The sequence below is a fragment of the Lipophrys pholis genome, assembly GCF_963383615.2.
Source record: "Lipophrys pholis genome assembly, chromosome: 20".
In the NCBI taxonomy this organism is placed as follows: domain Eukaryota; kingdom Metazoa; phylum Chordata; class Actinopteri; order Blenniiformes; family Blenniidae; genus Lipophrys; species Lipophrys pholis.
Window position 1 is genome coordinate 9,092,390 of NC_137648.1, and position 22,726 is coordinate 9,115,115.

At 41.8% G+C, this 22,726-nt stretch overlaps 2 protein-coding genes across 8 annotated transcripts; one reads left to right on the forward strand and one right to left on the reverse strand.

The window, feature by feature from the left end:
• The first annotated feature begins 241 nt into the window (after positions 1 to 241).
• On the forward strand, positions 242 to 11,670 carry mak (male germ cell-associated kinase). Of its 6 annotated transcripts, none has more exons than XM_080489656.1 (16): positions 244 to 347; positions 2,109 to 2,424; positions 3,602 to 3,656; positions 4,160 to 4,281; positions 5,380 to 5,462; positions 6,002 to 6,134; positions 6,263 to 6,434; positions 6,818 to 6,985; positions 7,798 to 8,010; positions 8,182 to 8,381; positions 8,503 to 8,642; positions 8,813 to 8,959; positions 9,519 to 9,605; positions 10,411 to 10,530; positions 10,743 to 10,841; positions 11,003 to 11,670. In XM_080489656.1, exons 2-16 carry the CDS (start codon positions 2,324 to 2,326, stop codon positions 11,164 to 11,166), a joined length of 2,004 nt encoding a protein of 667 aa, XP_080345782.1. In that variant the 5' UTR covers positions 244 to 347; positions 2,109 to 2,323; the 3' UTR covers positions 11,167 to 11,670. The 6 variants fall into 6 exon arrangements, with proteins under 6 accessions (XP_080345783.1, XP_080345782.1, XP_080345785.1 ...); XM_080489654.1 differs by having other exon boundaries at positions 279 to 347; positions 7,798 to 8,040; XM_080489657.1 differs by lacking the exon at positions 9,519 to 9,605 and having other exon boundaries at positions 242 to 347; positions 7,798 to 8,040.
• tmem14ca (transmembrane protein 14Ca) lies at positions 11,471 to 13,790 on the reverse strand. 2 transcript variants are annotated; one of them, XM_080489660.1, is made up of 5 exons: positions 13,734 to 13,790; positions 13,206 to 13,290; positions 12,966 to 13,067; positions 12,650 to 12,737; positions 11,471 to 12,278 (listed from the first exon to the last, which is right to left on the reverse strand). In XM_080489660.1, the coding sequence occupies exons 2-5, from the start codon at positions 13,279 to 13,281 to the stop codon at positions 12,221 to 12,223; spliced, it is 324 nt and encodes a 107-aa protein (XP_080345786.1). In that variant the 5' UTR covers positions 13,282 to 13,290; positions 13,734 to 13,790; the 3' UTR covers positions 11,471 to 12,220. The 2 variants fall into 2 exon arrangements, with proteins under 2 accessions (XP_080345786.1, XP_080345787.1); XM_080489661.1 differs by having other exon boundaries at positions 11,472 to 12,278; positions 13,683 to 13,762.
• Positions 13,791 to 22,726: the final 8,936 nt, after the last annotated feature.

Below are 22,726 nucleotides of genomic sequence, written 5' to 3' on the forward strand. Positions count from 1 at the left end.
TTGGAGAAAGTAAAATTGAAAAGATGAAATGGATCATTGGATTTTATATCTATATTTAAATCTTTGCATTTAACATTTGTGTCATTTTACTTTATTTCATTTCATTTGATGTTGACGCAATTAGGATGTTGTTAACGCAAGAGTACCAGGCTTTAAAACAGGACTACATCTCCCAGAAAGCCTTGCGGCCTCTCCGTCACCTGGTAGCCGAGCCGTTTCCATGGGGACAAGTCACGCACACACACGCACAAGCGTTATCGTCTCAGTGGGGTTCAGATACTACGAGGATTTTATCTGAAGCTATCTTCAAACCCAGACAACGAGAGAGGAACGACACTCGTTCTAAGGTGAGTTTCAAACTGAGAGAAAGAGCGCGAGAAACTGAGGGGAGAAGCCCGCACGTGATGGTTGAGGAGTCGAACTGTCAAAAAACTGGCATGTCAACAACAACTGTTGTTCTTATTACTTTACTGAGTTCAGGAAACCTAAAGCCTGGAAGCGAAGTGGATTAATCTGTTTTGTAGTTGGCAGGCTGTGGATTAACGTTAGAGCAAACACAGCTGACACAAATACAACTTGATTCTCATCATATTGAGAAGTCATGATTCCATTTATCCACTCTGCTTTTCTTTTCCACTGTCAGGTTAGTGGCCATGTGTGTTTTCAACGTGAGCGACCTTGAATGTCTTCCTAATGTCACACACTCTGGATGCATCTTAATTCCCCTTAAGCCCCCCCCCCCCCCCCCCCCCAAACAACAGATTGCCATATGTGAGATCTGTGTGCAGGCCAGAAGTCTGCTGGCTTTCCTCTTCTTGTCTTAGTGCTTATTGTCTTAGTGGGACTCAAATATCAAGCTGGAGTTTGTTCAGAGGAAGCATTTCTAATTTGCAGGGAAGTAAGGGAACATGATACATGTAAATTAAGTGTGCAAACAGGGAATCTGACATCTTGAAATATTTACATTTGGTCATTTTCACTGCTGATTCTTTCATTAACATCATTGTCAGCCGTAACAAAGCGAAGTCATGTTTGGCCGTAACTTTTGGACTGGTTCCTAGATTCAGCGAAATAAACACATGCTTTGTCATCACAGTCCTACTGGTTTATGCCTCCATAGTTTCATGAGAAGAACTCACAATGGGATTCAAATCCTTCAAATCTAATGCTGTTTTATTCATTTTTTGGCATAAAATCTGTATGCATATTTAAAAATGTATTTACTAACCATGATCCAAGAAGTACTAGACTTTAATCTTGACAGAGGAAATTGTTGATGTTGATGATAATGGATGAAATGAATGAATAAACAGAGATGAGTAATTTGGCCAAATGAAGTTCCTCAAATTCCAACACCAAGAACATTTCATCTTCACTTTTAGCTTCTGGTTCATTTGATTGATTTATTTGTTCCTGACATTCCTCTGATATGTTCCTCATCGTTGGCCTTCCATTTGAAGACGTCCTAATATGATTCACCACCACAAACAGATAAAGTGAGCTTAAAAGGTGAGCTGCTTAGTGTACCATGTTCCCCGAGAGGTATTATCTAATGCACATATGGATGTGGCTGTTGTCTTATTGGATCAAAGTAATGGCCACATTTAAAGAATAACTGTTTACAATCTAAAATAGAACTCATAGTAATGCTATGCGTCCATGACAGGTGTTTATTGAATAATTTTGTGTTTGTAAATTAACACTTTATTTGGCAGAATAGGCAACATGACAAAGTGGTCACTATGACCAATGGCGTCAATGAAATCCTCTTGCCAGGCGGGGCGCTTGGGGAAGGTAGTCGATGCCGGTAAGCATGACGGTGATGTAACATCCTATTTGTATCCCTGCTGGCCTAATCTGCCTGGGCCTGGCCATGTCATCTCCCCTGGGTGGTCACACTGGATCCGCCCACAGGTGCGCCACATGCCTAATCCTGCTCACTGAGGGAAAAACAACAAGTGGTCGTAGTCATTCTGTCTTTGGTTGTCCTAGAAACCCTGTTTTGTATGGACGTATTGCAGAGGACTGATTACACCCGAGGATTTGTTTCCGGGCTTGTCACTGACGTTGCGTGTGTCTGCTTCACTTATTCACCGGTTTACCTGCAGCACCGGGATTCAGTCTTTCTCACGATGGATCAGTCACTGCCCGATGAGCTTTGAACTCCAGGAGTCACTGGACATATTGGCTTTCATCCTGAGGACAGAACGAAGGGAAACTACTCGAGCAGAGGGGAAAGGATCGATGACACCACACACCGTCTCTTCAATTCATCCCACACGTGAGGAAAGTTAGGACGCTGATGAGAGCATCTTGAGAGAGGATGAACCGCTACACCACCCTGAGGCAGCTGGGGGACGGCACCTATGGCAGTGTGCTGATGGGGAGAAGCAACGAGTCTGGAGAACTTGTAGCCATCAAAAGGTGAGAGGGTGGTCATATGGTTTTTCACACCTTTCCCTTGCACTGTCATAATATAAAGATTATATAAACAATGTAGGCAAACTATTGAGAGAACGGAATTAGAAGATTAGATACATTAAGTTGATAATCATGCATTTATAGCGGTAATTGACTAATATGAATCTAAAAACAATCATATGCAGCAACCCGATAAAACACATATTATGGTCACTTTATTTGCAGGTAGAAAATATTGCAATTTTTATATTAACGTCACCTACAAATTTCACGACTCTCATGTCAATAAACTGAGTGCATCGAAAAGTTGATAATTATGCACTTATAAATATATCTGATCACTATAAATCCAAATAGATTCCACATTCTAAATGTAAAGGGTGAAACTACACAACAGCAAAACATCAATTTTATTATTTAAATTTTTTTCTATGTAGGGCCCGAAGGACTTTTTTGCGTGTTTATACAAGCGGGCGAACAATTTTGACTTGTGTATTTTTTGGATCATTCCAGCATCCTGTTATCACCAAACACACGGGCTTACACTGCTTTGTTACAGCAACATGGCAGCAGTGTTCAATAATAGATAGGAAACTGGGGAGGTGCGTCCGCCGGTTGATCATTTGGTTACCATGCAAGACAATACAAGTGGTGACGGTGAAAGGCAGTGAAAGTAGAGTGGGTGCGTCGGGTTGCTGACACCGCGAAACGGATGACTGCGACTGGCGGGTGGAGGAAAAGATATCTTCACGTTCTGCAGCTCTTATGTAATTCCAGAGGGGAAGGGGAGGCTGATCAGACAAGATAAGCGTATATTTGCTGCTGCGCAGTCCAAATGTGCATAATAAAAGCATAATATGGAACGTGAGAAATTCTTAAATGAGCAGAGTCCCGATTTGTTTACGGGCCCGATTAAATCAGATACAAATTATTTAAAAACATGTAAAAAACATTTCTTAGTATTATCGTTGATAATGGTGTCCAGCTTTTGGAGGTCGGTCTTCTGCAAAGTTATGAGCTGAAATTGGAGACATGTCAAAAGTTTTGAATTATTGATGAAGACACAAGGAGTTTGCTAAGATGACACAGTAAACAGGGAGGCTTTCATATGACCCACTGTCCTAATTTCTATAGCCTTTGCATATATGAAAGATCTGTCATGTATTACATTTTTCTGCAGGATGAAGAGGAAGTTTTACTCATGGGAAGAATGCATGAACCTAAGAGAAGTAAAGGTGAGCGTGTAAATAAGCATGAAGGCCATGTGACTCTGATAGTTTCCTGCTTTGCTGTGTATTCTTCATGGGGGCAACCCACATTCCCACGTCTGCTCAGTGCATAGAAAATGTGGCACCTTTACAGGCTTTCAAAAGGTATACAAAGTACTCTCAACAAAGTATTGCTATAGCAAAGATATCATTTACCACACACGAGTTTTGCTTCTTTTCTGTGCTTAGTTTCCTTACTGGTAGCAGTATATAGCGGAAGTACTCTATTTCATTGGTACAAATGAGAGCCATGAGGTGAGAGTAATGTGTTGCTATGTGCTTTTCAGAACAATATGCCACACATTGTGAAATGATTTTGGCAGTGACAGTTCATTGGAACGTGCCATCTATGTCAGTGGGTGTCACCCTTTTGAAGGCAGAGATAAAGTTGTGTTGAAATGGAGACAAGATGTCATTATGTGGATCATATTGACTTTTTTTTTTTTTTTTCCAATCATGTGCCACTGCAGTCACTGAAGAAGCTGAACCATTCCAACGTGGTGAAATTAAAAGAGGTCATCAGGGAGAACGATCACCTCTACTTCGTCTTTGAGTACATGAAGGAGAACCTATACCAGCTAATGAAGGACCGGTAAGAAGAGAAAATCCACTTTGGCACAATTTGTTTGACGCAGTAGTTTTTCTAGCATTAGCGTAACATTTCTTTAAAGGGCAGTTTCCACTGACTCAGAAGCATTTCATCGTCACCTTTTCCAAGAGAGTTTCAATATTTGTGATATATATAGATAAATGGTATGTTGTGATCAAGTAGTTTTCCAGTGGAATATTTTTTTTTCCAGCATTTTGCACCACACTTGTGAATGTTTACACCTTCCCAGGATCAAGCTCGGACTTGCAAACAGCTGCCACCAAACTTACTGTATTCTCCTGGGAAGGCCCTAATGTTTTTTTGTTTGGAGAGCACAGGCGCGTGTACGTGGTGGAGTCAAGGAAACTTTCGCTCCTTAACATCCAATCAGATTTGTGCTTGAATCTGAACTTTTTGTTCCAGATCCGTTTAGCCCGTATTGAATGCTGCTTATAGAACAAGTCTGTTACCTCCTGGCTCACAGAAATGTCACTGATTTTATGTTTACAGAAAAAAATTGTTCCCTGAGTCAGTGATAAGAAACATAAGCTTTCAGATTTTACAAGGCCTCTCATTTATTCACAAACATGGTAGGTAATTTCCACCGGACTTGCAGGCGCATTAGAGAGGTTTCATACTGCAAGATTCACTGAACGCACCCAGTGTCAAAGTAAGAGCATCATATACGTCCAAATTCTCAAATGCAATCTGAAAAAAATAAAAGCATATTGATATATTCAAAATCTGAATTGCCAGATTGCTTATCATGGAATGTTGCACTATGTGAACCCTCTATAAGTGCCTTGTTTTAAAAACCTGTGTTACTCTGCTCCATATATAGTGTGAGAAATGGATGTGTGGATTTAACTCTATTTATTTATGCCATTTATGACTATCTGAACTCCTAAAATGTATACATTTTATGAGCTCCTGCTCATAAAAGTAAAAAAATGAATGGTTAAAAAAAATATATATACTGATGATGTTAGTATCCACACATCCATGTGGATGCATGTTCTTTCACAAACACTTCTTTTCATTTTCTCTTTCCTCTCGTCTCCTTTTTTCCCCTCCTTTTCTGTCTCTTTGGTGTGCTGTTAGAGAGAACAAGATGTTCACAGAGAATGAAATTAGGAACATCCTGTTTCAAGTGCTATCTGGGTTGGCATTTGTGCATAAGCATGGTAAGAGGCTTTACTCTATCACGTATAGATAGCCAAACCTTTAGCTCGGTAGTTTGTATAAATTTGATATTATGAGATGCCATGCCACTTAGTGTCTTTAGCCATTCTTACTGAATCAAGAGACATTTACGTTTGACATGCTTGAAATCATAAAAAGCATGTACTTGATTATTTCTTCATGATACTTTATTTAAGTGACAAGAATTTGGACGTTTCACTTATTTTTCCATTGCTAAATGTATTTTTTAATAATCCGACCTAGGCTATTATTTCCATAGAAATCCTCCAGTCTGTGTAAACTTTCTATTGTAAATACAGAGAAACTGTAGTTTCACTTGGGTTTTCATAAGAGCAGCACACCCGAGGACTATAACCCAGGTTATTTTTAGTTATTTCAGTCACTGTTGCAGGCAACACTTGTGTGATTTTCCACATGCATTTTTAATACATGTAGAAAGGCCGTGTCGTTGTGTACGTTTGAATCTTGATTACAATCCACCTGGGGGTTTTACTGAAAGCTTGATGTTTCATTAATCCAGGATTTTTTCACCGGGACATGAAGCCAGAGAATCTGTTGTGTATGGGGCCAGAACTGGTCAAAATAGCAGATTTTGGACTGGCCAGAGAGCTCCGCTCCAAAGCTCCCTTCACCGACTATGTATCAACAAGATGGTAAGGGCAATTTCTAAACACCCTATTCATCTAATTATTACTGTCATATCCCTTATCCAGGCAGGAGAGGAGTATAGTAACAAACTGCCGCCCATGGTTACATTAGCTTGTATGTATCTTCAATTAAGGTACAGAGCTCCAGAAGTCCTGCTCCGGTCATCGACGTACAGCTCTCCAATCGATCTGTGGGCTGTCGGCTGCATCATGGCTGAACTGTACACACTCAGGCCTCTTTTTCCCGGGAATAGCGAAGTAGATGAGATCTTTAAGATCTGCCAAGTTCTGGGCACGGTCAAAAAGGTGGGAAGAAACTCATCGTATATTCAAATCAATGAATAGATATTTTAGGATTCTACAGATGGACAGCATTTGTGAATGGCCGAGAGGCACTGTGTCTTTCTCCCTTTGGTGTGAAGCGGTTTAAGTGAACTTCATGTTGAATGGGATGCCACTTGATTATGAATCTCACCGTTGATATTGTGAGGAATAATTTACCTGCTTACAGAGTCTATTTTACATATAATGTGTATGTGCTCCAGAAAGACAAATGGATTCTCGAAAGTAAAACACATTTTTAAATTACAAATGTGAATATTTCAATACCGGCACCAAATGCCTCATTTTACAAATAAATGATCGATAAATATATTAATATGCCATCCTTTGGTTTTCTCCTCCATCAGGCGGATTGGCCTGAAGGCTACCAGCTCGCAAATGCTATGAACTTTCGCTTCCCGCAGTGTGTCCCCACCCCCCTGAAGACCCTCATCCCAAATGCAAGCAACGAGGCGATCACCCTGATGAGGGATATGTTGCAGTGGGACCCCACAAAAAGGCCCACCGCTGCGCAGGTAGGACAGATCCGAGCCTTGACTTGGAACTATCTTCGTCATGTTGCTCCAATCCTGTAAATGTCATGTTGTGTGTATCAACCAGTGAATATTACCTTATGAAGGTACAATTGCAACCTTATTAGACCTATCTGAAGAAGGATTTTATTCAAACCTACAAGGACATGCCTGTCCTCAAAGAAGCAACTCCTACCACAGTACAACACTCACCATGAGAAACAGATTACCTCCTGTTCTAATGCGGAAATTGAATCAGCACCCTAATCCCAGTCCTTCCAGCAAGTGTCTAAGCTTAATACTTCATTCCCCGTGTCGCAGCAAAACAGCGCACGTCTGCATGTGTTCTCCATGACACATGCGCATGTTGAAGACAATCCCCGGTCATTATACCACGGTCATGCAGTAATTTACAGTCCGGTGAGATAGCTGCATCACTCTGCGGGCCCTGTGTAGGAAACACCTGTCCACTGGGAGTGCATTTCCATTTTTTGTTGACTGAGCTCCCAGGTGTTACGGTTCTGTGAGGACGCTCATCTTGTTTTAACTTGATCTGGCGATGCAGTTCTGAATTAAACGGTCTATTGTGCTTGTTTGTTGGTGAAATCTTCAGGACTTCTTGTGTGTTGAATCTAGTTCCTGCAGGAGTTAGTGAGTCATGTTCCCCAACAGTCTGATTCATCTTGTTTGTGCACACAGGTTGCATAGAAATCCATGTCTCTAGTGTTATGCATCATCAAGTCTTCTTTGTGTTAAGAGTGTTGACAGAATACTGAGAAAAATGTTTGTGCTCATTTATTCCTCTCCCTGTTCAGGCACTGCGTTATCCTTATTTTCAAGTTGGCCAGATTTTGGGGCCTCGCCCTCAGAGCCAGGAGGTGAAGAAGGTCCAGACCAGGCCTCATCCCCAGAAACAAGCGTCCGAGTCCAAGGTTGATCCCCAGCAGTCTTCCTCAGAATCTAAAACCTCCACATCCTCCCACAGAAACCTTCAACAGCCTCTTCAACAGATCCCCTTACCCCAAGCTGTGAGTAAACCAGCGGGAGCTGCCCATGTCGTGAGTGGCTTAATGAAGTCTGACGTTTCTTCACGATGTTAGATGTAGATATATTATATTTTAGATGATTTCATTATTTTGCAATGCTGAGGTTGGCTGTGGTTACGGTGAGACAAATCGGATTTGTGTCGTCTTCTTTAGCAGGCAGCGCCAGCAGGCAGTGAGAATAACGTTGGCGAAGGAGCGCTCAAGAGTGGCCGGCGTCGCTGGTTCCAGACGGCTGTCAGGGCCTCAGACAGTTGGGACGAATCGGACCCCTCAGAAACAGCCGCTTCAAACTCCAAGAAGCCCAGCCTGGGTAATGCAGAGGAGGAGAAGAGCCCAAAGGAACAATGTCCGCAGTGAGTGCTGTTTTTGGGAGCAGCAAATCGAAGGTCCTTATAAGGCCACAGAAGAATAAATAAAAGAAACACATATTTGAAGTGATTTCAGTGCATGATGATGTCTTTATTTGGTTTTCAGGCCAAAGGAGCAGAAACCGCTGTACTCCTTCAGCACAGTTACCAAGCTACCCAACAATGTTAAGATGGGCCAAATTGACTCCAATCTTCCAGGATCTGTCGCACGGCAGCACTATCTCAGTCAGTCAAGATACTTACCAGGTAGGATGAAGAGGCACTTTTATTACATCTGCTTAAATTCTTATTGAAGCTTATTCAAAAGCTTTGTTTTTATGCGCTATTCTTGGTTCCCTTGCTTGCTACTAGTCAAGAGAATTGTAGCGATTGCGGCCTCAATTCTTATTCACAAAGATCTTTTTCTTTTGTTCCAGGTTTGATTGGCAAGAATCAGACTTCCTCCGAAGGTAAAGAGCTGAGTGGTATGACACTGAGGGACTTGTGGGAGAGCTCTTCAAACACAGTGAACAAACCTCTGGGTCCTATCGGAGGGGGATTAGCCGTCGGCAGGGCCAACGCAGGTAAGGTCCGCTGACCCCGTGTCCAGGTTTTAAAAGGTTCGGTCTATGCAGTGGAAACCTGGCGACTCTTCCACGTGACCCAGTGTTACACAATAGGACACTGTCCTGATACAGGCGCTCCAAATGCTATTGGTGCAGCTAATGGATCGTGTTCAGGAGTTAGAGATCCATGAAATCAACATAAGGAGTCTGCAACTTTCTTAAAAGGAGGCATCTATAAGTCATTTGTCATCCAGACAGTCACACAATATGTGATCCCTTCTTCTCGCCCTCCATTTCTTATTCACGAGATTAAGACTGCCGGTGTAAGATCAAGTGTTTCCTAAACTGTTCCTCACTGCACACCTCTGCTCATTTATTTTCTTTCTGTCACTTTGTTTCTGATACTGCACACGTATTGCTGGCGAAAATAATGCTGGGTTGAGTTATGTTTTTCTTCTTTGCCTTCTCTTGACTTGAGTCATATCATTTGCTTTCTCCCATTTCATATTTCCTTCCTTCCTTCTCTTTGTTTGCATGCGTGCCTCCTCCATCTCTACCCTTCCTTGTGTGAGTGTAGAAGATGATACTTCTAAGTCTGAAGACAGCCTGCCCGATAAAAGTGTTGTTAAAGAAAGAATTCTGGAGAAACTTGACCTCTCCAAAGGTGATTTCACATCGACTATCTTGTATCTGTATTTTACAAGTAGAGCATTACCAATGCTGCTAATTTAGACCTCACCGGCACTGAAGTTAGTCATTTGATATCCTTTGTAGAGAAACTGAGGGCAGATATTTGTTTGTCCTAAACTGAAAAACTACTCAAATGTGACTTTTGGGTACAACTACAAAAATAGTGTTGTATTATGCATAGACGGACCTCAGTTATATTTGTATTGCTATGAGGGGGACTATTAAATGGTACTTCTAAAAACTAAAAAAAATTATAAAAAATCCCTTTCCCTTTAATTATTTTGTACTTGAACATAAAACAGTCATCTAGTGTTTATTGGGATTAAATATTTTTTTTTTTTGTCAGCCTTGAAAAATGTTTTTTTTTTTTTTAAATCAGGTATTCTATATCATAAAGTCACTATGACTGTCAGAACTTTGGCCTGTTGATAGACCTTGCATGAGTGTTTTACACTGTTATGGTGACAATGAAGGGAGATGGTTCGGAGTACCGCTCTTTAAGAGAGTGGCTGGCACCTTGGCACCGAATGCTGCTCTGGTCTGGGAGTGAATGTATTGTTTGGCTGCTGTTGGTGGAATAAGACTGTACTCTATTTTATTAATTCATCTCCACTGTGATGGTTGTATAGCTACATTCTAGTTATCCAGCTACATATGCAGTAGCAGCGTCACACGTGATCTCACAAAGTTAGTGTGAAATGTGGCGTACGGTCTTAAATGACATTGACTAGTTGAACGAATGAGGTAAAGAAATGTTGCTGTTTTGCTCCCCTTAAAAGGAAACTTTGTGAGTACAAAGTACAACCTCTCTGGCGGTTACATCCCTTCTTTCCAGAAGAAAGAGGTTGGCTCGGTGGGACAGAGGATCCAGCTCGCCCCTTTAGCTGGCCAGCACACAAGTAAGGCTTCATATCGTCTTTGACCTGCCAACAATTTCAATTTAAACCTTCTCCCGAGAAAAACTCCCTTTACCTACTTCTATGACTCATAAAGTTGCTTTTCGCCTTAAATGTCAATCGTGAGTACACGTTATATGTGACTTAAATGAGCCTCCTGCACTTTTTCTTTTCAAACTGTCACTCTGACTGGGACTCTTCCTTCATTCTTTCAGCCAGTCTTCTTCCTTCTTCTCCTGATATTAAAAAAGACAAGCCAAAATCTTCAAAGCTCAAACCCATTTCCAAGTCATCGATAGGTGAAACTAGTGAAGGTATTGTCTCTTCCTGCTGCTGCTATGACTGTTATTTATTCCCTCTCACATCTTCTTGGAATAACTTTTCAGTTTTTAAGCTTCACGGTGTTTTAAGTGTTTGGCTCCATAAATTCCTAAACTGTACCGAGGGTAGAAAACTGACGGGCACGCTCTTGTAGATTACGAGGGCTGGAGGAGGCGGGCCGACAGGACCCAGGTGAAGGGGAGCAGCTATTCCGCCCTGGGAAAGACCTCCGGGAATCTCCTGAGCAGAGCGCCTGCTGCTGTGCAGCCCGTCCACGGCCGGGTGGACTGGACATCCAAGTATGGTGGGACTCGCTAATTCAGGAGAGCAGGTGCTACGACAGTCTGTTGGCCGAGCGGTGAAGGAAGTCCACGTGAAGTCTGTTTCACCGATACATTTCTTCAACATCACACGAAGACCACACAAGCCACGTTCTTTGTGAAGACATTTTGGATGTTCGTATGGTTGCCATGACGCTGAACCAAGACTGCTACTCGCTGCGTGACAATCCCACTGTATTCCTGAAGAATCCAGTGCGAGCCAATTCCACTCTTTTGTGCTTCTGCATTACTGAATAAAGCTGAAAAGTAGTGTACAATGTTGTTTTACCAATTACTTTTTTAAATATTCTTTAGTTTTTATTGATTACTGTCACTGTCTTTGTTCAATTGTTACTACAATGCTCTCTTCAGTCTTGTTTAATTGATCATACCTTCACATCCTCAGTATACGATTGGTTAAAGCTGCAAACGTCTTTGTATTATGCAATAAATGAACTGTACATTTTGTAATGATTTTATACAAATAAAAATACTAATGTTGATGAAGTCTGCTGGAGCCATTTTAATCCCACTTTAGTTTAAGGTTTATTTAGTCTTATGCAGTATTATTTTTGACCACTGGGGAGAGGAATTTACTGAGGTTGCGCTTCACATGGGCTTAGGTCATTAACGGTGCTGGTAACACAGGTGAGGGACAGGTGTGGAAGGTGGGAAGCCGTGGCCGTGCTCACCACAGAGGCAGTCACTACCAGCACCAGATTGGCAGGGGAATAACTTAATAAAATGTAAATCTGTTTTAAAAGACTCTTTTTGATAAAAATAAATGGGAAAGTGACCCAAAAGAAATATCCTTGGGCCTGGATTGTTTATATGGCCAAGTGTCGGGAACACACCCCAGGTTTGGAAAGGTTTGGAAAGTCATTAAAAAGACGACAAGATGACCATTCCTATATAAGCAAGTTTATATATTTCGTCCTCAAATATACATTCTCTTAAAAAACAAAAGACCTGGTTTCTAACGTATCAAACTCAACCGAGTGACTGCTCTCCAAGCAAAAGATCCACAAGAGAGTTTCAAGGTGTTCACTTCATCAGGACTCGGCCGGTTTCTGGAGCAACGATAGACTGAGCTTTCCCACCATCAGAAGACTGCAACGAGATATTGACAATTCACTCCCTGTGCGTGCATTCATCCAGAAATGATAGGACAGACAGAAAATCATGGTACTGACACATATATACATGGACAGTTTGAAAACACAATAGCTGTGGTGTTGAGGCGTGATCTAATGTAGTTTTGAGTATAAGAAATCACTTATTGCTTAGTTTTAAGTTGAGGCTCACCACTATAACGACTTATTCATACATAATCAACAGATAATCATTAAAATACCAACAAAAGACACATCTTCAATATACATGCAGAAACTACAGATGCCAATACTGCACAGTGAGCATGTTTTAGATGCATTAAAGTATCCAAAATATTATCTTGTAATAAGGGGAAACTGATAACACACCTTGCTGCGGCCATCAAACCAGCAGGCATAAACTTCCTGGAACCGTAGAACCTCTTTCCCATGACGCCACTTAGAGCTCCAGATGTAGCTGCAGGTAATAAAGACAAATAAATGGAGTTACTACAAAAACATCACTTACCCAAAACCCCACTAACTTGTTTTTGTTTTGTTTTTTCTGGCTCTCATTTAATAGAATGCAAGATAACAGCCTCAAGTTTAAAAGCAGAATTGCATCCCTTGAATTTTGTGTAGTTAATTGGACCAAACCTGTTTTTTTTGTTTGTTTTTTTAACAAGTAACAAGTCAGTTCACCCACCTAAAGAAACCCATATGTTATTTGGGTCATTGGAGATCTGGTAGGCACCAAAACCTGCGAGCCCCCCAAACAGAAGACCAGCTGCCAGGGAGGGGACACTGCCTGGAAGAAATCCACAATGACACAGGGTCAACTCCTGAACATGACAACCAGAGGATCCAGCATGGAGCATGTCAGGTAATGTAGTGTAATGTAATGTAGTGTAATGTGACACATCCAGAGATTTCAAACTGCACTCACCTGCTTTCACATAACCGATAACTCCTCCCGATGCCACCAGGGTTGCGTACCCATACCCGACCCAATCGACAGACATGTTGGACACCTGCCAGGACACAAATGTAGCAATTAAACAAAACACATTCCACCAGATACACTGGAACTATTAAGCAAAACTCACAACTGGAAGGTTGTTTAAAGTGACACTTGAGGCCGAGCTGTTATAGAGGAACAGCTGAACTAACGCGATAGGAAGCATGGTTGTAAATAAAACGTGTCTGTCACAAAGGATCTGATCTTTTGAGTGATAATCGTTACAGAGGAGCAAATGTCTGTTTGAGTAGATAAGAGAGACAAACTGCAGCCACCAGCCGCAGCATAGCAGAGGCGCCAAGCACACGCACAAAAACACGCAAACAAACCAGAACCACTGTCACACACTAATTCTAACACGATTCCGAATGCGTCAATAAGAAACAAAATGGGTTTAAAACTCACTCAAAGAATATCAGATATGAGGCCCCGAGGAGAGCTTACACAAAGCCTTACCCTTCCAGTTTGTCCTCTGCTTCCTCTGCAGTGCTTGTTCTCCACCGAGCACAGTTTGTAGGCGCACAACAAACGAGGAGTGAAGACTCATGGGAAATGTAGTCCACATTGCGCGACAGCGTAATGACGCAGTGACGCACGTTCTACCGCTGATAGTCGTGCTGTAACTTATTTATACTTAACCACGTTCCTGTTGCACGATTAAACAGAGTCATGTTGTCCGCTGCAAAACTAAAGCGTATGTTCTTTTTTATTGTAGAAAGGAAGGAGGGAAAAAACATGAACGAGGTAGTTTAGATACCGAAACACAATCTGCAGGAGCCTTAACACACAGAACAGTCAGTGGGGGATTATGCTGCAACTGTAACTTCATGAACAAAAGACATGTTTTGGGATTTTCCACCAAACCAAATTCATCTGGAGCGGCAAAACCCATTGGCAGTGGCACAAATTTCATTTCTTTGCGTGGGTCTTTGTCTCCCTCTCGGTCTTTGCCGTGGTGTTTGTCTGTGTCGTGGTCCAGGACCAGGTCCAGGTTCTGGACCAGGTGATAGGGTCACGTTCTGGTTCTGGCTATGGTCTAGCTTGTCCACGTCCATGTCCTCTTCTTCCACCATGACCTCTTACTCCTCTGACATCCATTCTGACCAGCTTAAAAAAACAGTTCCCCAGCAGGTTTTATTGTGTGCAGTTCATTGGAAAAAGTGTTTTCAGCTTTCACCTGTTGTGTCTTAATTGTGACCGTTGTGTTGGAACACAACTGTGTGCAAACCAGGAATAAGGTTCAAGGTTTTGACACCAGAGTCCTGTTATTGAGAAATGTGTGCTGTCAGTTGGTGGCTGTGTGCAGTGAATGGAAGTCAGTGTCTTATCAATTGAGGGAAAACTAACTGAAATGAACATTCTACTATTAATCCTCACCTTCTCGGCATAGGTCACTGTCACTGTCTCACAACTCTAAATCCTGAAAGAAATAACAAGAGAGCTTTTAGGAAGTAAGGAATAAAAGTATAGATGTTTGTGTTCAAATCTAAAGAGTAAAAACTTGTCGGAAAAATCAACATTAAAAAGATTCTAGGTTAAATAAGTGACCTTGCTCCTGTCATGTCAATATTGTCAAAAAAAAAAACACCACACAAAAACAAAGACTTAACGTTTAATCGTGTTTATTAACTGTTGCAAAAATAAGAGACATGGATCGATAATCAGCTTTTTTATTCATCTCCAACACCACTGATCAGAGCCTGCAGCACCACCTCAAGGACAGTTGATGATGCTCCAACAGTCTAAACTGAGTTTATTTTTGCCCCCACTAGATGGCACTACAGGATTAGATTATTGTGCGTTAGGGCCACACCACGAGTGACGACTTTCAGCAGTTTATTCATCACTGGTCTTTGAAACATACTTTGATTTTCTGTTTTCTTCTGAATTTTTACAAATGGATATAAGTTGTATTAGGCTACCCAATAGGGCTTATTTATATTATCATTCAACTCTGTGAGTGAAACAAGGATCACATGACACTCAACCACACAGTGATAATGTTGGTCCAACAATAAGCATTTCGAACCTTCACCGAATACTTTAAAACTGCTCTTATTGATCGCCTTTTTTACTCCCATTCATGTTTGTCCGGTCTGAACACAAGTTCTCATCTAGTTCCCATCACCTGCAGTCTCGTCTTGAACTCGCTGGTGGCGCGTCGTTTCTTTTCTCCTGCCGCAAGGTGGCGCTGAAACATCATTTATACCTCGTATGTGGCTTAGCAGCGCGCAGTAGCACCGGCCTGGAACCGTCTCACTCAACAATCACCAATTTCATGACTATCGCAAAGCCACACGGGTTGGTTTTTGAACTTGGGAGCTGCTCGCAGGATCGTTCCTGACTTCAGGTGCGTCCAGGTGGAGAAATGTTCCATCAGAGAAGGAACTCTGCATTTCTTTTTTCTGCATTTCTTTTTCGATTCACCAACTTCTGTGTGGTAGGTTAGTTCTCTCAATGATAAACCTTCACCGTATTTCTCCCATAAGAAGTACACATTAAGCTCAATCTGTATCTTTGTAAATTTAGTTTGATTTTAGGAAGACCCAATGGACAGAAACACACACACACACACTACCACAATATTACAATTAAATCAGAAAGTAAACCAAATATAATAATAATAATAATAATAATAATAATAATAATAATAATAATAATAATAATAATAATAATAATAATAATAATAATATCTTTAAATGAGATGGCCTCAGGTGCCGCAGTATTTTGCCGGAGGCCCGGCACTATGTGGAAGTGGTTGGAACCAAGTCCTAGAGACAAACAGACTGGATATTCAAAGAAGACCCCGCTCCAGTCTGCGAGCAACTTACTCCCGAAGAGATCCGCTTTAAAACTTACTCCTCCCTTGCCGCAGAGCCCCAAACAATATTTCTGATCCCCCTCTCCCCATACCCCACCCTCCATCCACACCCCCCTTTCTCCTTTGTCCGGGCCTGGTAAGGTCTACATAGCTGCAGGTATTGTGTGTGCAGTTAAAATGTGTTCGCCTTTGAAGTCAAACATGAAGGCTTGTTTTAAATATTAACAGCACCAAAAAAAAAAAATAATCTATAGAACCCATGTGGAATTATGCAATTACAAAAAGGAAAAAAAAACATAAAATCACAATGGATAAATAAATGATGAAGGAAAAGGGAGTATTTTTTTTTCCATAATAAAAAAGTTGATCCAAAACTGAATGTATGGCATCCTCTGTGTGTGTGTGTGTGTGTGTGTGTGTGTGTGTGTGTGTGTGTGTGTGTGTGTGTGTGTGTGTGCGTGCGTGCGCGCGCGCGCTCTTTCAGCAAGTTCAAAGAGGAGAAAGGTTTCTTTTTCTTTTCTTTTCTTTTTTTATACACTGAAACACTCTGACCATTATCACCTCCAAGAGCGCACGTGTTGCTCCACTCCGTGTGTTCGTATACGGTTGTTTGTGTGAGACTAAAAGAGAGAGAGAGAGAGAGAGAGAGAGAGAGAGAGAGAGAGAGAGAGAGAGAGAGAGAGCTCATTCACACTTGGCCCGAGGGGTCTACATAAGTATGTATTAGAAATAAACAGTGGATAAATAAATAATGACCCACACAATAGCGGGATAGCGTTCTGTGTAGAAATAATGATGTTGGCAGTTAACCTTCAAGTTTTTTAACTTGACACAGTTTCATTTGCTCTGAGAATTCGTGTTTTCTACCAAAGACAAACCAGATAAGGAAAAGGAATGGAAAGGTTAATTGACTCTCGGAACCAGCAGATATGTCCTTTTAGCTTCATGCCAGTTGTAAAAAATATCAAATTGACCCGTTCTAACAAATATTTACTGTGATCTATATTATGCAAGTTGAAGAAAACATTCTTATTTACCTAGGATTAATACTAGAGGAACGTGTCCTCTTGACTTATTCTTAAGTGCACAATAAATAAATAACGCTTGTGATTTTTTTTTACTAATAATAATTTACTTTTTCCTGCATTTTTTAAAATTTATATTAACAGAAGGTTTTATTTTTTATTTTTTTTGTATTTTTTTGTTATTGTTTAAAAACAATAAAATAACTCAATCATCATATGAACTACAGGGTCGAAAGCTCATCCAGCTCTGACGAGGCGTCTGTTTCGCTTTTTCCCAGGTACCGCACGCTGTTTGGTCCACACCCGGACCAGTGCGCATGCGTCACCAGGTAGCCCCCGCACCGTTTTTATGACCAGGTGAGACGATCGGTCCCAGGTAAAAAGTAAAAGGTTTACGCCGCGACCGAAGGCTCTAATGAGATAGTCAAGACACCGGAGGAGACTTTTTAAAAACACACATACACACACCACCAAAGGCAGCAGAAGACAAAGAATGTCAATTATGGGCAAAATGGGGGAATGGCAGGTATGTGCTGCTTACTTTGAGACAAAGAGACAGCTGCGGAAAATCCATGAAAACTGTCAAAGTGTCGACTTCTCGTCTCGGATGAGGCTGCATGGACAATGTGAGATCGTTTGTGGAGAGAGCTTCTCTTAAAATGTGCTCATGTGGATTTTATCAGGCAGGAAGGAAATCGTGGAAGTTTAATGTGTTCTAGTGTGGCACCTTTTTTCCGGTGTGGAAGTTGTTGATCTTATTTATTGTTGTGAGGATGCAAATCGCAAGTAAATGAGTTGTGAAGACACGGCAATGTGCACACATAGTAAATTGGACGTAAATTGGGGAAAAAATGGGCTGATGCGTCTGTTTGTTTGTTTGTTTGCTTTTTTTTGGCACAAAGTTTAGAAGTGAACAAAGCGCAAACGTCGCTCCAAGTTGAGCTTTTGATTTACAGTCGTATTAGATGCCACTTCTTATTTCGTATGTGCCTTACACTCATTCATAACGTGGATCGTGAGTTGTCAGACGTCAAACCTTTCTCTTTTTTTGTAGTTTTACTGTCCAGTTCGTCCCTGAAAATCTTCTCCTGTTTTGGTTGAGGAGGCTGTTAAAAACCTGTGATCATCAGCAACGGCAAAAAAAAAAGAAAAAAAAAGAACAATGTATTATATCTACGTTAAAACACAATCTCAAAGAGGCCAGAGTCGACGTGAGATGCGCTCATTGTCACCACCGCTGATTCATTAATAACAACTGCTTGTAAAGAAAAAAAAAAAAAAAAAGGTACTTCGCTGAAAAAATGTTAATCCTGTTTTTTTTTTTTTTTTTTTTTTTCTTTAAACGAGGCAAAGCCAACGCCTTTAAAGAGCTGGCGACCTGTCTGCTGACCCACACGACCTGCTGAGGTGGAGGCTCGGCCGGCGACAGGGCACAGCCAGCCTCTGCGTCGTGGCCATTTCAATGAGACAAGGCCGCGTTGTTGTGTTAATTATTTACATCCCCCAAACCCTGTTCCCCTCACAGGTAGTCAGTAGACCTGTAGAGCTGCTTCTTATAGCTCGCCTCTTTTACATAACACTTAAAGAATAGCCTCTGAAGGTGCCCTCTCTCGATGGGATTAAAATAACAGTTTGGGGATTTTAACAAATAAAGACAGGTAACAAAGTGTGGGACTGGCTGCTATTTGCATATGGCATGCTGTTTTCACATCAAACTCTGGAAAACTAATCAACAAGACAGTGGAAGGGTGGAAGAATAAAAAAACTTTTCTTCCCCCCACGTTGGCTCATTTTTAAAGTATTATAAATGCTCAAAAATATAGAATTTGTGGATGCTGGGACGTGCTTCTCAAGCCTTACAAAAAAAAATAAGTTAAAAAAAAAAAAATCCCACTACGAAACGTCCCAGGTGCATGCACGCAGGTCCCCATGCACGACTCCCTCGCCTTCCCTCCGCAAACACTCACACACTCACACACTCACACACACACACACACACACACACACACCCCTGAGTGAACAGTAGAAATAATAAGCATGTGAAGCGTCTTGCTGCTTTAGTTTTTACCTGTGTGCTGTCCATTGGTGTTGTGTGAGCAGATGGGGGGAATCAACGGCTGTTGATATGCTAATGAGGCCCAGTGCCAGTGTTATTACAGAGCTGCTCCAGCCCTCCACTTCCACCATTAGAGGGAGACCTCAGAGCGCAAGACAGACAGCAGCCCACAGCTTCAATAAAACTAGTTTTTCTGAGCGGGGAGCACAATTCACTGAGTGAAAACAAGACGATACCTATACTCAATATCCACCTCAACAACCCATGAAAATGCTCTGGAAATTAACTGATAACATTAAATATGAAGACTGCGAGGTAAGAGGCTGCTTTTTTTTTTATTTGTTCATTTTGATATTTCTATTTTGACAGGATAATTATTTAAGAGATATTTTGTATTGAATATATACAAATCTGATCATCTTTTGACAGCTGACAGTTAATACACTTAACTCCAAGATGAATTGCCTTTTATTTTTTTTCTAAAGATATTGGCACGTGTGTATAATAATAATAATAATGTTAATAATAAATTGATGTAATGTAATATTTTTGAAAAATAATTATAGTCTTTTAGCTGCATCAATTTAATTTAAATTGTGATTTGTTATTTTCTAATTTTACATTGTAATTACACCTTAAAAAAATATTCAATGACACGTGGAATCAGTGAAATAATAATACGCACTTACCATGCATTTGATAGAAAACACATTTTGACGTGGGCACTCAGACAGTCTGTTTTTATTTAGTGCTTAAATGTACCCTTCAGTTTTTAATTCCTCTGCTATTTCACACGTTGGATTTTGCATGCGTGCAGCCTTGTGTGCACATATACATTGGTTTGCGCACTCTTGAGTGATTGTTGTTACGGGACACAGACAAAGTTTGGCAGTAATATTGTCGGCTTGGCGAGGAGTGGAGAAGCCAGTCGGACGTGTTTTCACCCGCGTCTTGAGGACAGGGACCGACCGGGAGCAGGGAAGAAACAATACACAAGGCACCTCCGCGTTCGCGTTAAGTTGACTCGTTTAATTTACAAGAAAATGCTTCCCTGCTCCTGCAGAGGGTAAAAAAGAAAAGTGTAATCGAAATCCGATCGAGGCCCCAGTGTTTGGGTATTTTAAAAGGCGTGATTTAGCAGGACGGGGAGTGGAGCTGTTTTGGCCGCGCGTAAAAGTTAAGTCAGTGCGCCGGATCCAGCGGCCCTATCTGAGACTAAAGAGGATTTATTTCCCTCCGTCTTCCACCGTAAAAGTTAAAGTTAGCGGGGTTTTGGAGTCGAAGAGGAATCGGTGGATTAATTTCGGTGGAAACAGAGGAGAGAGAAAGAGAGAGCGAGAGGAGACCCATGGAGGAGAGCTCGCTGTCGGAGTCTGAGGAGGAAAACAAAGGGACAAGCGGTAGAAATGAGCCGGTCGGGATGCCCGCAGCAGCGTCGTCTGCTGGATTTTCACCCAGTTCAGAGGTGCACATTGTTTCCTTCCATGGTTTCTCCTCCGGTCTGCGGTCCACTTCCCTCCATTCCTACGTCTTTCTTTCACTTTTGCGCTTTGGCCCTGGGACTCTTTTAAAATGCCCCCCCCCCCCCCCCCCCCCCCCCTCCACCCCCCTCCTCCTCCTACTCCCTCTCTCTCTGATTCGTCAGACGAGAGTGAATGTCCCTCTTTTTGTCTCTCTCTCTCTCTCCATTCCCTCCACACTCTCTCGCTCCCTCTTTCGCTCTCTCACTCCCTCCCTCCCTCTCTCTCTCACCATCTCTGATTAGATATACTGATTCCTCCTTTCAATGGACGTCATTTAAGCGCAGACTCCTGCCTTGAGTTGCGTCCTCCGCTTCACGCCAGATTTCCGACTATTCTTTTCCTTATTATAAAGTATTCCTGCAATATTAATAGTCATGAATGCGTTCGATTAGGAGTCCAAGAGGGAGACGAAGAAGCGGCTCTATTGCTAATATGAGCTCGAGCGAGGGGACGGTAGCACTGTGATAGAAGCCCGGAGAAAACAGGGAGAAAGAGGCTGGGGGTTTTTTTTCCGAGAGAAACTTTTCCAGCCTAACCCACCAGCATCCGCCGAATATCTGCATTTTTAGACCCGAATGAAGGGCAGCGGGGAACTAACCATTTATTTCTGATGGATTATCGTCCTGCAATTGATGCACATATCTGACCGCCGGGGCCATCGTGATCTTGCAAGAGAGAAGAGTCTTTTGGGGGCTTTTTTTTTGTTTTGTTTTGCTGTTTAATTCCCCTTTGCTCGCCCCCCTTAAACACTTCGGGTGTTTTTGAACTGATTATTTTGTTGAATCGCACCAAAAAAAAAGCGTAAAGATGTTAGTGCACAGTTTTTCCGCGATGGTAAGTTGCTGGAGCTTCACCGTGTTTGTCAAATACATTTTTGGTTCTTTGCTTCTTCTTATTACATATTGATTTCTCTTTTTATTTTATTTTATTTTCTCGTGTATGCTATTCGAAAGTGGTGGGTCGTCCTGCAGAAATGAGAAAATCATAACAATACTCTTAAATGTGGCTGTTTTGTTTGTTATCGTATTTTCTTTGGACTGTTTATTATTATTTTAGTTAAAAACACTTGGGAAACAGAGGCGATGGATGCATTTATTGAAATTCCCGAGCTGAAATATCGACAAACTCAGATTAGATACACGGTCTGATTCTTGTAATCCTCTATTGCCTCAGTGTACGCCTGCAGAGCTGAAATGACGAGAGAGCGATCCTTAATTTGTCCATACCTCTTTGTAGAAAAATGCACTCAGACTAAAACAGTTTCTTCTCACTCTCCCCTTGCCAGGATCGTCACGACGGTACCAGCAATGGGACAGCCAGGCTACCTCAGCTGGGCGGCGTGGGCCAGAGTCCCTACACGAGCGCACCTCCACTCTCCCACACGCCGAACTCGGACTTCCAGCCCCCGTATTTCCCCCCGCCCTACCAGCCCATCTACCCACAGTCTCAGGACCCTTACTCGCACGTCAACGACCCGTACTCCCTCAACTCCCTGCACGCCCAGCCGCAGCCGCAGCACCCGGGCTGGCCGGGCCAGCGGCAGAGCCAGGAGAGCGGCCTGCTGCACCAGCACCGCAGCCTGCCCCACCAGTTGTGCCGGGAGTACCGCAGGGAAGTGCTGCTGCCGTCCGGACACGGCATCGATTCGGGACTGTCGGACTCTATCCCTATCCATGGAATACCTCACTCTTTAGACGATGTTCAGGTGAGACAGCGTTTACCTGAGAGGTCTTTACTATACTCCAAAAAAAAAAAAAGATGATCTTTCATTAACAGTCGGCGCACCAGGGTGCATTATTTTTTTAATTGATGCGATAATTATTAGAATAGTATCATTATTTTCGTTTAAAATGTATAAATATGGTTTTAGTATTTCCTATTTCAACGGTACAATTCATATTGTTCGTTTTATTATAAATGTACTATGCTTTTTGATATTAATAGTATTTGATGAAATGACAATAGGTCCGTGCTTCTCAGTGTGGCATTTATAGGAGAAAAAAAAAATGGAAGAAAAAGGGCAA